General features: G+C 56.1%; 1 protein-coding gene and 1 long non-coding RNA gene across 4 annotated transcripts in view; both read right to left on the reverse strand.

Moving 5' to 3' along the window:
* Window positions 1–155: 155 nt before the first annotated feature.
* On the reverse strand, window positions 156–1,606 carry LOC125342674. Its single transcript, XR_007209258.1, has 3 exons — window positions 1,562–1,606; window positions 1,223–1,277; window positions 156–373 (listed from the first exon to the last, which is right to left on the reverse strand). It is a non-coding gene; the product is annotated as an uncharacterized LOC125342674 (long non-coding RNA).
* Window positions 1,607–2,072: 466 nt separating this feature from the next.
* Window positions 2,073–15,266, reverse strand: part of Armc8 (armadillo repeat containing 8) — a 41,536-nt gene continuing 28,342 nt past the window's right edge. For all 3 annotated transcript variants that reach the window (XM_048334976.1, XM_048334975.1, XM_048334977.1), the window contains 10 exons: window positions 11,662–11,744; window positions 11,266–11,347; window positions 10,310–10,396; window positions 8,941–9,033; window positions 7,390–7,539; window positions 6,011–6,106; window positions 5,262–5,357; window positions 4,832–4,904; window positions 3,787–3,880; window positions 2,073–2,793 (listed from right to left, as the gene is read on the reverse strand). In XM_048334976.1, the coding sequence (XP_048190933.1) occupies window positions 2,760–2,793; window positions 3,787–3,880; window positions 4,832–4,904; window positions 5,262–5,357; window positions 6,011–6,106; window positions 7,390–7,539; window positions 8,941–9,033; window positions 10,310–10,396; window positions 11,266–11,347; window positions 11,662–11,744 (888 nt within the window). In that variant the 3' untranslated portion in view covers window positions 2,073–2,759. The remainder of the gene's footprint in view (window positions 2,794–3,786; window positions 3,881–4,831; window positions 4,905–5,261; window positions 5,358–6,010; window positions 6,107–7,389; window positions 7,540–8,940; window positions 9,034–10,309; window positions 10,397–11,265; window positions 11,348–11,661; window positions 11,745–15,266) is intronic.

Raw genomic sequence — 15,266 nt, forward strand, 5'->3', positions numbered from 1 at the left:
CTTCAAGCCCAGTGCCAGGATAGCTCCCAGGCCAAGTTCAAGCTCCGTGACTGACCCCCCCCCCCGCTCCCCTAAAGAAAAGAAAGACCCCGCGTCCCTGGTGGGGGGGGGGTCCAGGGATCCTTCACTGAATTGTTGACTCAGCCACGGCCCCCGAGTTCTTCCTCGAAGAGACGGAGGACACCTCCGCACACACCCAGCGACACCCCCTTTCCAGTGTGTCCTTGCTCTGGTTAAGTTCGCCAACCCCGGGCCTCTTCTGCTCTCACCAAGGGGAAGGGCTGCGTCCCCGTGTGTTCCACACCAGGAAGGAAACACCCGCGGCAACACCTTCCTCGCGTGCCCATTGTGTTCCGGGAGTCAGTCCTGCGACCTGGAAAAAAAAACTCCCTTCAGTGTCTGCTCTGTCACCGGGGAAGGTCCCCGCGAGGGGCGGAACACGGAAGCAGTCCCGCCCTAGGTGACAAGGTGTTGGGGCTTCCCTCAACTCCCCTCCTTGCCAGCCCCCACCCCCCGTCTCCCTCCCAGGCCCCTCCTCGCGCAAGGGCCCCCGTGTCCCCGAGAGCGACCGTGTGGCTCACCCCGTTAATGAAGTCCAAGCTGGCAGAAGGTGGCAGCAAGGGGTACACACCCGAGGGGAGAGGAAGGAGGAAGGGGTCCCCCCTCTGGGAAGCTGGGAGTCTGCAAAGGGTCTGCTGTGTTCAGGCGCCAGGAAGAGAGGAACCCCCCTCCACCCCCCCCCACCACCCTGCTTGCAGATTCCTGGGGAAAAGCCACCAAGTGTGAGCTAACGGATCCCAACGATCCAGACATGTGGGAAACACACTCGCTTCCTGGCGGTCCTGCCCCTCCTCGCACCGTCTCCCTGCTGCCCACACACCGCTCCCGCCCAGCGCCGGGGCAACGCGCACAGCCCCCGTCACTCAGATCAGAAGAGAAAAACAACCCCACGAAGCACTTCTCTCCAGCCCTGTTCACGCGCACGGGCAGGGCTTCTCCAGCGGAAGGGTCGGCGGCCGTCCACCGGGCCTCCACTCAACGCTAGCGAGGTTCACCATGGTCTCGGCAAAGCATCCTTGGTTTCTGGATATTTGCCCGGTCATTTCCAATACCAACACCTGAGAGTTTTGTATTCCAAATGCCAACCAAGGGTATTCCCCCCCCCATGTTAAGAAGTGGGCCCTAAATAAGGTTTAATCCCCAGATAAACCGGCTTTCTTACGTTAGCACTCTTGTGATCTGCGTACAATCCAAGTTTCTTTAAAATCAGTAATATCCTGAAAAATAAAAACAAAACAGTGCGGACAATGGCTGACTCCTGGAGGGTCCCGCTGAGAACAGGAGACGTTGCAGCAAATACATCGTAAGAGCATTCACTCACAGTCCACCACCGTAAGCCTCCCAAAGAGCGCGTGTGTGTGGGAGAGGGGGTGCTTTGGTGGGCCCGGCCCCCCAGGGCTGGCGGCGGGGGGAGGGGGGCACACAGCTCCCCGCACGCTGGGGCTGGGGTCCAGCGAAGGGGTGCAGAGGGGCCCGGCGGAAAGGCGCCGTCTTCACTCACCCCGGGGAAGGTGCTCCGCCGTCCGTCGGTCCACCCCAGGGCGTCATCTTCACGCGGGACAGGCTCTCGGCGCCCCAGCGCGCGGGGCCGAGCGGCTGCAGCCCCTCCCGAGCTTCCCGGCCGCTCCCCGGGCCGACGGCAGGGCTCGGCGCGGCCCACGCGGCCCACGCGCTCCAGGCCCACCGTCAGCCCGCGGGGCCTTCCCTCCTGGGGTCCTGCTCGCTCCACCCTGTCCTTCCGACTCGGGACACCCGAGAACGTGGCGACGGGGTGCGGGGAGGCCCTGCGCCTGCGCACGCCGAGGATGCCATGGTGACCGGATGGGGCGCGCGCTCTGCGCCTGCGCACGCCGAGGATGCCATGGTGATAGGATGCAGGGGGGGGAGGGGATCCTCTGCGCCTGCGCACAGCACCGAGGCCCGAGCCCGGTACCCAGGCCAGCTACAGCCAAGTTTTCCCCCTGTGATTTTTGTGTGTATTTATTAAGAAAATCTAAGTTGAGGTTCAGAAATGCATATATATATATATATTTTTTACTTACAAATATTCATCTGACCAAAATTCAACATAAACTTTTATGGAACACTAAACAATTGTTTTGTTTTAAAATAACATTTCATTCAAACTGTATATAATTCAGTAAAGTTTTTGTTATTTTCTTTTATACAGCAAGCAATGCTTAAACCCTGGAAAATCTGTAGAAAAGAGATTTTCACACAAAATAAGAAAAGAAAAAAATCTGAGGTATCCCTCACCCACACATCCACTCGGTCCTGACTCCCACGCGCACACGCACGCACACGCACGCACACGCACGGACACACGCGGACGCACGCGCACACTCATTCCCACCCACAAAGTGGCTGCAGCATAGGCAAAAAATTGTAGGTCCAAAGGAAAATGATTGATTGTTCTAATAAAGAGTCCAGGTAGCTCAGAAAAACCAAACCAAACCAAAAATGAAAGGTAGTATCCTCTGAGGGATATACTACCTCAAAATAAAAACAACAACAAACAAACCAAAAACCAGTTCTCAAGATGAATTGAGACCTAAGCCTACGAAATTGCTTTTGCAAAACAGCTCCCTGCAGTCCAAGGTGACTTGTGCAAATAGAAGGAATCAGACGAGGCTAGTCCTGCGCGTCCTCGGGCAAGGACGAGGGACGCGGCCGGGGCGGGGCGGGCCGGGGCGCCCCCATCACGCCAGGTACTGCTGCAGCGCGGTCTTTGCCCTGAAATCACAAAGTTGGCGTTACCACCATCTCAGTACTCGAGGAGGCACCGTGAGGGTGGCCGACCTCCGGGGGGACCTGGGGAAGCCAGCCTCGAAGCCCGGTCGGCCGCCGTGGCTAGGGGTCGTGGCGTCACGCGTGTGGAGGGCGGAACTCCTTAGTGGTGTGTCAGCACTAGGGGAGGTCACTCGGGGCTTGGGGGTGCTGGGAGAGGAGGAGAGCTGACCAGGAGAAGGGCTGTGGAGGGGGCCGGTGGCGTGGGGCTGTCTCGTGGGTGGAACGCCTCCTCGCACCCAGTCACGGTGGGACGCGGGTTGTCATGGTGACTGGCGGAGAGAACACCTGACAGCCCGCGCTGGTCCATGGCAGTGGCCTCTTTTATAAGGGGGGTCTGTCACGAGCTGGGTGCGTTCTCAAGGGGATGCCAGTGTGGATTGGGAAGGCGGCTTTTACAAATGGGCTCTCCTCCCCCAAGTCAGAGAAACAAAAGGCTACCCCGGACAGGCCTCTGCCAAGTTCCTCACCACTCTGCCTCCAGGGCCAAGGCAGTGGTGGGGGTGCTGGACTGAGGGCATCGGCTGTGAGGCGGGAGGGAGGGAGGGCTCTATGTCAGGGCTGTTCGGAGGGGTGCACCCGGCTAGGGGGAGCGCTTGGGAGGATTGTGAGGTGAGCTGGGGCTCGGGCTGGGAACGGTGAGTGAGCTCTTGGAAGACAGCGATTCCCAAGGAACGCTCCGTGGGTTTGAGCCGGTGGGTATTTTCGGGATTAGTCTTTTCTGCGTCCCGGCGGGTCCGCTGCATTTCTATTTTGACAGTCAAGCGGCTTCTGGACTTTCTCCAGACACCACCGGCAAAACCAGACGCTATCATAATCTCCTAATTACTTCTCTCACTCAAATCAAACGGCCGGTCCATGGAAAAGCCAACTCAAACCTTTCCTACAGGAGTTTCACACCGCCCAGGTAAACTGAGGCCCTCTGCCACTGCTACTCACTTGTCGCAAAGGTTGGAGTCCGGGGACTGACTCAGTTTATGCAGGATGTCGACAATGCCCATGTCTCGTAATTTATCCTGCCGCTCCTGGGAACCTGGAAGAAGAGCACCGTCAGGTTACCAGCGAGCTCGGCTCGAGCCTCCCCCTGCCCCGGGGCGACTGGATCGCTCGCTCCCTCCCTCCCGCCCCCTCCCTCCCGCCCTCCCGGGCCCTTTCTCGTGCAGCACTGAGGACTGAACGCCGCGTTCGTGCCTGCTAGGAAAGGGCTCTACATTTGGGCCGCTCTCCAGCTCTGAACCTGCAATCCCACCCCCCGCCTCTCCCGGACTCCACGCTGCTCCACGCGCTCCACGCGTCTCGGCTCTCCGTCCGGGAGCCCGTCCCGGGCTCCAGGTCAAGGGCATGGTCAGGCTCCTCCGCGTGGCACCAGGCCAGCCACATCCCAGCAGCTTCCTACTCCCAAGGGTCTTGTGTGCCCCCCCCCGTTTCTACTCTCCTCCCCCTCCCCCCCCCTCTTGGCACAATCCAGATGCTGCTTGTTCCGTCTCCGGGCCCGTGGGCGAGGTCAGCTTGGTGCCGGATGTAGGGACTCCGTGAGCCCCGGGGTGCGCCTCGCGGCTCGGGAGCCCACCTCCCCGGCTGAGGGACCTGGAGACCCCCTCGTGCAGCCCCCCGCCCCCCGACCCAGCCTGCCAGACCCTAGGCCTGGCTAGAGAGCCCGCTCCGGGGTGCCCTGGGTCGGCCCGGGGGCGCGGAGGCCCCTGCGCCCAGAGTCCACCCCGAGAGCGGGGTTCGGTGGGCCTGGTGGGACGCAGACGAGCGAAGGCCCGCCCTCCCCGCCCCTCGCCCTCCTCTCGCGCTCGGGACCCCGGGCTGCAGCTCGGCTCAGGCCGCCCTCGCCGACTCTCGCGGGGGGCTGTAAGAAGCCGGCCCCAGGCAGCCCGAGGGCTCCCGCCCGGGGAGGGGTTCGGGGGGCCCCGGCCGCCCGCCCGGCGTGGCTCTCCCCCCATCATCCGATGCGGAGCAGATCTCACGGGTCTCTTACCTTCCTCCTCGTTCCATATGAGGTTGGAGACGCAGAACATGGCCGCCAGCTGCAGCTTGACGTGCGCGTGGCCCTGTGGGTGCGGGGGGGGGGGGGGGGGAGGCCGCACGGTGGGTGCCGGCGCCGGGCTTTCCCGAGGGCTGAGCCTCCACGCGTGAGGGGCCGTCGGTTACCACCTGTCGCTGTCGGGGCCGGGCGTGGCGGCCAGGGGGCCCCGGACCCGACCCCCCCCCCCCCCCCCCCCCCGCACCCAGCAACCTCGCTCTCCCCCCCGCGGAGACGCCCCGCCCCGCCCCGCCCCGACGGTGCCTCCATCACACCGGGGCTCATCGCGTGCGCGCGCACACCGGGGTCGGCCCCCTGACGCTGCGTGCGTGCGCGCGTGCGTGCGCGCGTGCGTGTGTGCGTGCGCGTGCGCGCGCGCGCTCACCATGTAATACTTGATTTTCTGCAGGATGTCGTCGTTGCTCATGATCAGCTCTTTGGCGGTCGTGCCGTCGGCGATGTTGGCTAGGATGCACAGTGTCTGGAAAGAACACGCGGCCAGGGGTGAGGGCGGCGCGAAGGAGGGCAGGATGGATGGTGGGGGGGGGGAGGCCCGGGTGGCAGAGCAACCGCTGAGCAGGTGCCGGGCTGAGGTCCCACCCCAGCGGCCACGGGAAAGAAGGACGGGGGAGGGCGGGGAGGACGGGGGAGGGGGGGAGGGCGGGGAGGACGGGGGAGGGTGGGGGGAGGGCGGGGGAGGGCGGGGGAGGGCGGGGGAGGGCGGGGAGGGCGGGGGAGGGCGGGGAGGGCGGGGGAGGGCGGGGGAGGGGGGGAGGGCGGGGAGGACGGGGGAGGGTGGGGGGAGGGCGGGGGAGGGCGGGGGAGGACGGGGGAGGGGGGGAGGGCGGGGGGAGGGCGGGGGGAGGGCGGGGAGGACGGGGGAGGGCGGGGGAGGGCGGGGGAGGGCGGGGGAGGACGGGGGAGGGTGGGGGGAGGGCGGGGGACGGGAGGGGGGGGAGGGCGGGGGAGGGCGGGGGAGCGCCTGAGCTCCTCTCAACACCTGGCTTTCTCCCTCCCGCACCCCGGGGGACCGCAGTGATCACACCCGCCCGGCGTCCACCGCGGGCTGAGGAGGGCCGGAGCCTGCCCGGGGGAGTTTCCGCGCGAGGGGGGACGGGACGGGACGGGGCGTACCTGCTCCTTCACCTCGATGTTGTGCTCCCCCTCCAGGATCAGCGTGACGGCCTGCATGATTTGCTTCCCGTGCGTGCTCATTATTTTATCTATATGCTGCAAAACAACGGGGAGAGCGTGGTGATCATCTGGGAAACACAGGGAAAAGGCTGGGGAGAGAACCTTCCGGAAGCGCAGCGACCGGAGGCACGGCCGCTCCGAGCACCGCGCTCTGCCATGCAAGACCAGATGGCGGGGCTGGGGATGTGGCCTAGTGGCAAGAGCGCTCGCCTCGCACACATGAGGCCCTGGGTTCGATTCCCCAGCACCACATATACAGACAACGGCCAGAGGCGGCGCTGTGGCTCAAGTGGCAGAGCGCTAGCCTTGAGCGGGAAGAAGCCAGGGACAGTGCTCAGGCCCCGAGTCCAAGGCCCAGGACTGGCCAAAAAAAATTAAAACCTCAAGGTTTAGTGTAGCTTGAAGCCACATTTCACCTTCATATATAATAGTGTGACTTGGCCCAATAGAGTACGGAACCAAATCCCTCGTAAGGTCTTCAAGGCCCCAAATAAAAGCCACACAAAAACGGATTGGGGGGCGGCAGGGGGGAAATGCGGTGTGGCTTTATGAATCCTGTCCTGCACCCTGGGGCAGGCACCGATGCATGCCGAGGACTCAAGGAGCAGCGAGGCCCCTGAAGGGAGCAGGCGTGTTTCTGCGTCTACCTGAAGGCTGCGGACGGCGACTCGCGCCCGTCATCCAAGCGACTCAGGAGCCTGCGGTCTGAGGATCGCGGTTCAGAGCCAGCCCGGGCGGGACAGTCCATGAGACTGCTGCCTCCAAAGAACCACCAGAACGCCAGAAGGGGGGCTGTGGCTCAGAGCGCTACAGTGCTAGCCCTGAGCGGAGGAGCCGAGGGAACGCGCCCAGGCCCACGGCCCACAGACAGACGGACAGACACAACACAATGCATGCCGTAGCTAGGTGTGTGGCCCTCCCGCTCAGCCAGGAACTCACTCAGCGACAAACACGCCTTCTGAGGTCCAGCCCATCACTGGGGGGGAGGAGGGGAGGAGGGGTGCCTATGAAACAGCCTTAAGAAGAATGCTCGACAGGCAAGCAGACGCCTCAGAGGTGGGAACTGGGGCGGAGAAGAAGAGCCATGCTGATGGGCAAGGCAGGTTCAGAATAAGGTGGGAAGGCTGGCGAGGGAGGAGAGAGAGCCGGGCAGGAGCGCGGGGCGGTGGGTGAGCTTCATGGGGACCCAGACGGTGCCCTGTAGCTCCCAGAGCGGCTGGGAAGATGGCCGTCGCCCGCGCTTGCAGGCGGAGGGGAGCAGGGTGTTGGACGGGGGAGGGGGGGTGGAGGGGGATGTGGGGGGGGGGGGCGTTACTTACGGGCCGAGTGGAGAGGAGATTCCGAAGGAGTCCCAGGGTCTTCATCAGCACGTTCAAGTCGGAATCTGATAATAACCGGAAGAGCTGTTCAGTACTCAAGCTTCGTAAAATATCGGCTTTTATTTTTTGTTCAGCCTGAAATGCCATATTCTGAAAGGATTGAAGAAGTTGCAAGAATCATGTCTACAGTGACTTAGTAAATGAGATTGCATAGTAACTGACACTTTTTAAACCACAAGCAGCAGGGAGACAAAGGCCTTTGGTGTGGGCCACACTGCCCTGAGTTTCTGCTAGTGGACTACACACTTTTGTTATTTTTCTTCAATTTTTGCCAGTCCTGGGGCTTGAACTCAGGGCCTGGGCACTGTCCCCGGCTTCTTTCTGCTCAAGGCGAGCACTCTACCTCTTGAGCCACAGCGCCACTTCTGGCTTTTTCTCTGTGTGGTGCCGAGGAATGGAACCCAGGGCTTTGTGCGTGCTAGGCGAGCCCTGTACCGCTCAGCCACCTGCCCAGCCCTGGACTTACACACTCCTGTGGGCCAGGAGTCTAAATGCCCGCCCTCCCCCCAGGGGCATCTGAAGGTCTGAAGATCCCCGAATAACCATCAAATCGACTTATTAGAGTTTTCCGGTCTAACGCCGGTCCTTGGGCTTGAGCTTTTTCACTCAGGGCTAGCTCTCCACCGCGTGAGCTACAGTTTGCTGGTAGCTTATTAGAGGTCAGAGTCTTACGGACTTTCATTCCCGGGCTAGCTTCGAACTTTGATCCTCAGGTCTCCTGAGTAGCTAGGCCTGAGTTACCAGCAGCTTGCTCACTCCTTGCTTTGTGAGTAAGACTATGGCTAGGAATGCCTATCTGACGATAGACAGTTCTCGGTTCTCCCTTCTTCTGGGTGGAAAGGAGCAGCGGTCCGTTCATTTGACAGTGGCGAGAGCGCCCACGGTGTTCACAGCGCTATGCTAGGTGCTGCAGGGCTGGGCCCTTCACGGAGGACGCGCCCCCGGGGGAGCAGGTGTGTTCCGCCCACAGTGACCCCGCGTGGCCGGGAGCTGCTTTGCTTTTTATTTCCGAATGTCATGGTAAAAGCAGAGGAAACACCAGCTTTCTCTACAAAGCCGGCAGCTCTCTAGGAATACCCGAATACCGGGATGTTCGGAACAAAGCCTGGTCGGGAATTAAGACAGCTGTTCCCTTTTCCCAGAACGGCAGGGCAAGGCTCTGGCTGAGGCTTTTTTTTTTTTAAGAATGTTCCAGGGGCTGGGACTGTGACCTAGTGGCAGAGTGCTCGCCTAGCATGCTTGAAGCCCTGGGTTCGAGTCCTCAGCACCACATACACAGAAAAGGCCAGAAGTGGCGCTGTGGCTCAAGTGGTAGAGTGCTAGCCTTGAGCAAAAAGAAGCTCAGGGACAGTGCCCAGGACCTGAGTTCAAGCCATAGGACTAGCAAAAAAAAAAAAAAAAAAGTTCCAGGCATTTCAAATGAAGCACTAACTTAGACAGTACTCTTACTTCCTTTGTAAACTGTGACTTTTAAGAAGGGTAAAAACGTACCATTAAGGCCCAAATTCCATTCACTCGTAAAGCAGGATTTTCACTCTGGGTTAATCCACAAAGTAGTTCCACAGCTCCCGATTCTAGAATTGGCTGTGGTTGAAAGAAAGCAAAGCAGACAATAGCTTTAAAATCAGACTGGCGAGCTAGAAGTGTCTACGCGTGGCTTCTCTTCCGTACATACAAAGCTGGAGCCAGACCGCCCTCAGTTAGTCTGAGGAAGGTAAGGAGAGGTTTCCCCCTCACAAATTAGGCAATACACACACAAGTCATTTCCTTTCTATTGGGGGGGGGGGGGTCTGGAGACATCGCCATTACCTGCCTGTTCCAAACCCACCCCCGCTCTCCAGAACTCAGGGGTGTGTCTCTGAGAACTCTTCCTAGGAGTTGTGCTTTCCGAATCATGCACACGTAGGTGGCTAAAAAACGGGTTTCTGGCCATTTCTGACAACTTCAGACCCTAGGCTGGAGGGTCGCGGTTACCATTAGCTGTGGAGGTCGAAAGGCCACGTGGCAAGGTGGATTCTGGAAACGTCATAGGCAATCAGGCTATACACCTAGGAAAAGGGCCGTCCCTTTCAAGATGGCCTTTGGAAAGTGGTCCTCGTCCTTGCTACGTGGACGAGTTGTGGTCTTTGTAACCATTTGCCATGATGGCTTTCAGCGGCTGTCATTCTGCACACATGTCCCCGCCGTCCATTCCGCCACGCCATTCGGATAAAGCCCCCTTTCCCCACGTACGGGATGTTGCCACGGAAACCACTGCATGGCTGCCAACTTCCGGGAAGTCAGCAATACATTAAAACAGCACTTTTTGTAGCCCTGATTCCAATGCTGTCAATTGGGCCCATAGTGTTTCTGTAGCATTTCTCTCCCTTCCAAATCAAGATTGGGTTCACGCTTTCATTTATTTATTTTTTTTGCCAGTCCTGGGACTTGAACTCGGGGCCTGGGCATGGTTCCCGGGCTTCTTTTGCTCAAGGCTAGCACTCCATCACTTGAGCCACAGCGCCACTTCCAGCGTTTTCTGTTTATGTGGTGCCGAGGAATCGAACCCTTACAAGGTGGCCTTCAATTCCTAGGCTCAAGGGATCCTCCTATTTCAGCCTCCTGAGGAGCTGGGACTACAGGCACATGCTACTGTGCTTGGCTTTGTAAGAGCTTTTCAATCAGATGAATATAGGTCAGGAAGCAAATAAGATTAGTTTTATATAAATAACTTATTTCTACCCTCCCCCCAAATCAAGCAATTCTGAAGTAATCCTTAAAGACAACCTATAAATTTGAAGGAAAAAACAAAAAGAAGAAAGCACTTGACCAAACTCTAGCTAGACTAGGCAATACGCAACGAGAGAATATCAGAACTAACCTCTTTGCTTGGAGAAAACTCGAGAAGAAGATTACATAACATAGAGGATGCTACTACCAGGATTTCATCTGGTGCATTCTGTAAAACCTATGGAATAAAAACAGAAATTGTTTGGCATCCTGGAGATGAGTAAATAAAAATAAGTTATCTTTACATACAACATTGTGAGATCTTCACTGAAATTCCCAAGTTGACGTTGAATACGGACCAAAGAGGATTTCATCTAACTAGGAACAAAAAAAGTCTACCACAAAAATGCTAATTAAAACCAAATGTCGGGCTGGGGATATGGCCTAGTGGTAAAGTGCTTGCCTCCTATACATGAAGCCCTGGGTTCGATTCCCCAGCACCACATATACAGAAAAAGGCCAGAGGTGGCGCTGTGGCTCAAGTGGCAGAGTGCTAGCCTTGAGCAAAAGGAAGCCAGGGACAGTGCTCAGGCCCTGAGTTCAAGGCCCAGGACTGGCAAAAAACAAAACAAATCTTGGATAGATTATCAACAAATCAAGATGGAGTTGCTATGAAAAAGAACAAGCTAGAAACAAGAAAGTGGGCGGGGGGGGGGGGGGGAATCAAAGAAAGTCTTGAAAAGCCCGGGGAAGAGCCAAACCTGGCCCCGTGGTTTCAGGTGAGGGGACGCGTCTCCTTTCTGATCTCATCAGGACAGACAAGGTCAGCTCGGACCCACCCGTCCTGCAGCTGGAGCAGCTCCGGGATTCAGTGCTCCTTCTCATGGCTTACGGCACGGTCCCGGAGCTGTTTTTGCTCAAGGCTCTACTGTTTTGAGCCGCAGCGCCACTTCCAGCTTTCTGGAGGTTCATTGGAGACCAGAGTCTCACGGACTTTCCTGCCCAGGCTGGCTTTGAACCGCGATCCTCACATCTCAGTCTCCGGGGTAGCTAGGATTGCAAGGCGTGAGCTACCAGGGCCCAGCTCAAGGAGGAAGTCCTTCTCACCTTCATTAAAGGTTTCCACACCGCGTGATCCTGGAAACTGGTTCGAAGTTGCTGTACAGATCTCGATAAACTGTGCAAACATCTACAAAGAATAACCTGAAATTAGCGTTCCCAGGAAGCCCCAACTCCCATTTCCAACACATGGCTCGGCTTTTGCCACTTAGCACTAACGTCCACTGCAAGCACATCTAGGGCAGTTAAGTCAACTACTTGAAGCCCCTTCCCAGGTGTTGGATGCTAGGTTCTGTTAGGGAAGGGCACACACTTCATGAATTCACCTGAGCACACGTTCCAGCAATGCTTGCATTGTGCACTTACTCGGCGAAGGACCGGAAAGGAAACGGGTTAAACACACGGCAAAGAGTTTGGATGGAAGCCACAGAGTAGAGCGCGTACCTGACGGCAGCTAACCGCACCTTGACACTAGACTCAGACAGGCCAGTCACAATCCGGTCCATCATATTTTCAGTCTCAATGATCTGGAGAGAAAGGTTAATGCTGCATAAATCACAACGCGAAGGTGACAGAGTGTAACTGCTTGTCAAGGCAAGTATGTTACTGTTCGTTACCAAGTTGTTTGGAGCAAAGGTTTTTCTTTTAACCTCTCATTCAATCTCTTGCAGGGGAAAGGGGACAGACAGCTCATCAGAAAGGCCCGGCCAGGGCTGGGGATATGGCCTAGTGGCAAGAGAGCTTGCCTTGTATACATGAGGCCCTAGGTTCGATTCCCCAGCATCACATATACAGAAAACGGCCAGAAGTGGCACTGTGGCTCAAGTGGCAGAGTGCTAGCCTTGAGCAAAAGGAAGCCAGGGACAGTGCTCAGGCCCTGAGTTCAAGGCCCAGCACTGGCCAAAAAGAAAAAAAAAGAAAGAAAGGCCCGGCCAGCCCGGCTTGAGTTGAGAGACGGGAGAAGAGGGCTATGTTGGTTTTGGTTTTAAGACATTTAAAACAATATGAAACGGCTTAGGTACTGAAAAAAACCGATTGTGGGGGTGGGGTGGGGAGGGAAGGAAGGTATAAACAAACTTCTACTAGGCAGGTTTCAGCCAGTGAGAATCTAGAAAGATTGGTGCGTCCTCGGTCCTCAGGAAGCGACATCTGTGGGTTCTTGAAGGGACACCCCCACTACTACTTTCTTACCAAGTGGACTGGAATTAAGCTAAGCATTCTGAAGGGTCCCCCCTGACCCCCCCCCTTTCCTGATGGCACCCAGGCCAGCCCAAAACCATGAGGGTTCCAGAGTCAAGGATCCTATCCACGAGACACTTGCGGGCGGCTTCCGCAAACGTCTGTTCATCGGTTCTCCCCCCTCCCCGCCCCCCACTGGACTCAGGAAGGCTTGCTATGAGTGCTAGGTTTTCGAGCTCCACGGCTCCTTTGAGTTGACTTTTCAGACTGGGTCTAGCGTGGAAAGGGCCTAGGGGAGGCTGGGCCGTCTCTAGGGTACAGCAATGGCTGGTGGCGGTGGTGTGGCTCGGGCCGCCTTGAGCCTGTGTTCCTTCACCCTCTGGACTCAGGCTTTGCTTCTTCCGAGTCAGCTGTGCACGGGCTGCGTTGTGGATGGGCGGCCAAGTCCCTGCCCTCCCGGAGCTTACACTCTAGGTCACCCAAGGTGCGCTAAGCTGAAAGCAGTGCTCAAATGCAAGAGAAAGCTGTCCCCAAGGCCGATGCCCAGAGGGGCACAGGGCAACGTACTTCATCGCACACGTGCAATGTGTTTATCTCTATCAAAGGAAAAAGCATCCTCGTTAGTTTATCAAATGCTCTACATTTTTTTGTGTTCTTTGCCGGTATCGGGGCCTGGGCACCGTCCCTTAGTTTTTTTTCGCTCAGGGCTGGTTCTCTACCACTCGAGCTACACTTGCACAGCCAGCTTTTTGCTGGTTAATGGTGCTAAGGATCGCATGGACTTTCCTGCTTTGCACTGTGATCCCCAGGTCTGTAGACATGAGCCACCAGTGCCAGGCTCTTACATTTTCATTTATATGACTGCCCATTTTCTTCCATTTCTACTTTGTGACACGTTGCAATTGTTCCTTGGAATGAATAAAAGAGAACTGTTTTTCAGTATACAATTCTAGATGATAATAATCTAACGGATGATCACCAGGCCTCGATCAGCATAGTAACAATTCCTTCTAACTGGCCTCCAAACTGCAGGATTGTTTGCCATGGCTGCTTCTGCACCAGTCAGCCGCTCACAGGCAGTAGTTGAACTGGACCCTGACACATGGTCAAGACTATCATCGGAAACGACACTTGCCCTGGCACAGACGAGCGCCAATGCTCACTGGGCACTGTGGTCGGTGCCCGTTACTGCTAATCTGCTCCTTTCCTGCCACAATCCAGTGGGAAGCTAGGCCAATTATTACAGGCAATCTGAATTCTTCCCAAGTTCACACCCAGGCTACAAGTGCTGCTAGGCTGCGGTCCCCCTTCGTCTCTTAGGTTCTTCTTCTCCCTCTTCGGGTCACGGAGGAAGCTGGCAGCACCGCCCTCCCCGGCTTGCTTGTGACCGGCATCTCTCAAGGAGTGGAGAAATGTCCACACAGGCCCCCGAGTGACCACGGATGCAAGGCTGGGAATCAGAACTGTCTGCTTTGCTGTACGTGGGATACAGACACGTCCAGGCCCGTTTAAGTTAATATCCCTTTGTGTGACTGCCCGGTTTGCAGTTCCACACTTACTCATAGAAATGAGTTGGTCTTGACTGTTTCTTAGGAACCAGCTGCCTTGTTTTAATGAGAATATACCAACAATTCTCCAAAGCACGGATGGTTGGTCTCTGATCGAGAGGTCAGGGGTCAGCCTTCGGCTTACTTTTGTCTAAAGAAATGACCAAACAGCCTTTAGAAATCTGTGAGAGCCTGGCATGGCGGCACATGCTTGTAGTTCCAGATACTTAGAAGGCTGAGGCAAGCGCATCGCTGGAGTCTGTGTGCTCAGGGTTAGTTTGGGCAGCTGAGTGAGATTCCCTTCTCAAACGTCAAGAACAAGATCAACAAATTTTAAAATCCAGAGGAAAAGCAATTTCTCTCTTTTTCTCCCGGGCTTGGGGCTTGGACTCAGGGCCTGGGCACTGTGCCTGTCTTCCTTTTGCTCAAGGGTAGCACTCCGCCACTTGAGCCACAGCGCCACTTTACGCTTTTTCTGTGTCTGTGGTGCTGAGGAATGGAACCCACGGCTTCCTGCATGCTAGGCGAGCACTCTAGCGCTAAGCCACATTCCCAGCCCCAAAAGAAATCTCTGAAACAGAGACATACTTCTAGGGCAAGAAGGTTAGTTCTTTAATATGGTGTGTATTTTCTCCACTCTTGGTTTTCCTATTTATCCCCTCTCCTTTCCCTAACTAGCCACAAGAGGGCACTTCAGTTCCTCTAGTAACAATTCTATTCCTATTTTCTGTATCTTAAAAAATTATAACAACTGAACGTTTTATCTTTTCCTACTGATACAAAAAACCCTTCGTTTTCTGGGGGAGGGGGAGGGGGAGGGGGGGCCTATAGTGCCTGAAATTTCTTTCAGAGATCATGTACTCAGTGAACCGAAATTCCCTCTTGACAAGCATACATGAAAAAAAAAAAAAAGAGGAAAACATGTTACTTTTAAGAAACTACACACAAAGAGGAATGTAACTAAAGTCCATAAGGCATAAAGGCATAAAGGAGAATTATGTCATGGACAAAATTAAAATCTATCCAAATAATTATCTCAACAAAAGATAATAAAGGCATTCAAAGGGAAAACAATCACTTCTTATACATCGAAAATAAGGATTTTCCACTTCTAAGCGCACCCTTCAAGTAGCTTTTAACAAAATGTTTCCCCCATTATCATTTCTCTCGTTGGAAGGCATTTGGAACAATAAGTTATTCAAATAATTCCCCGGAAATTGAAAACCTTCCTAGAAGCACTACAGAATCCCCATGATATAAGAACGCCAGCCACAGTATCTTGACCACACGAAAAACTATAATTAACAAGGATAACTTATTCTT

Source organism: Perognathus longimembris, chromosome 26 (genome assembly GCF_023159225.1).
Source record: "Perognathus longimembris pacificus isolate PPM17 chromosome 26, ASM2315922v1, whole genome shotgun sequence".
Lineage (NCBI taxonomy): Eukaryota > Metazoa > Chordata > Mammalia > Rodentia > Heteromyidae > Perognathus > Perognathus longimembris.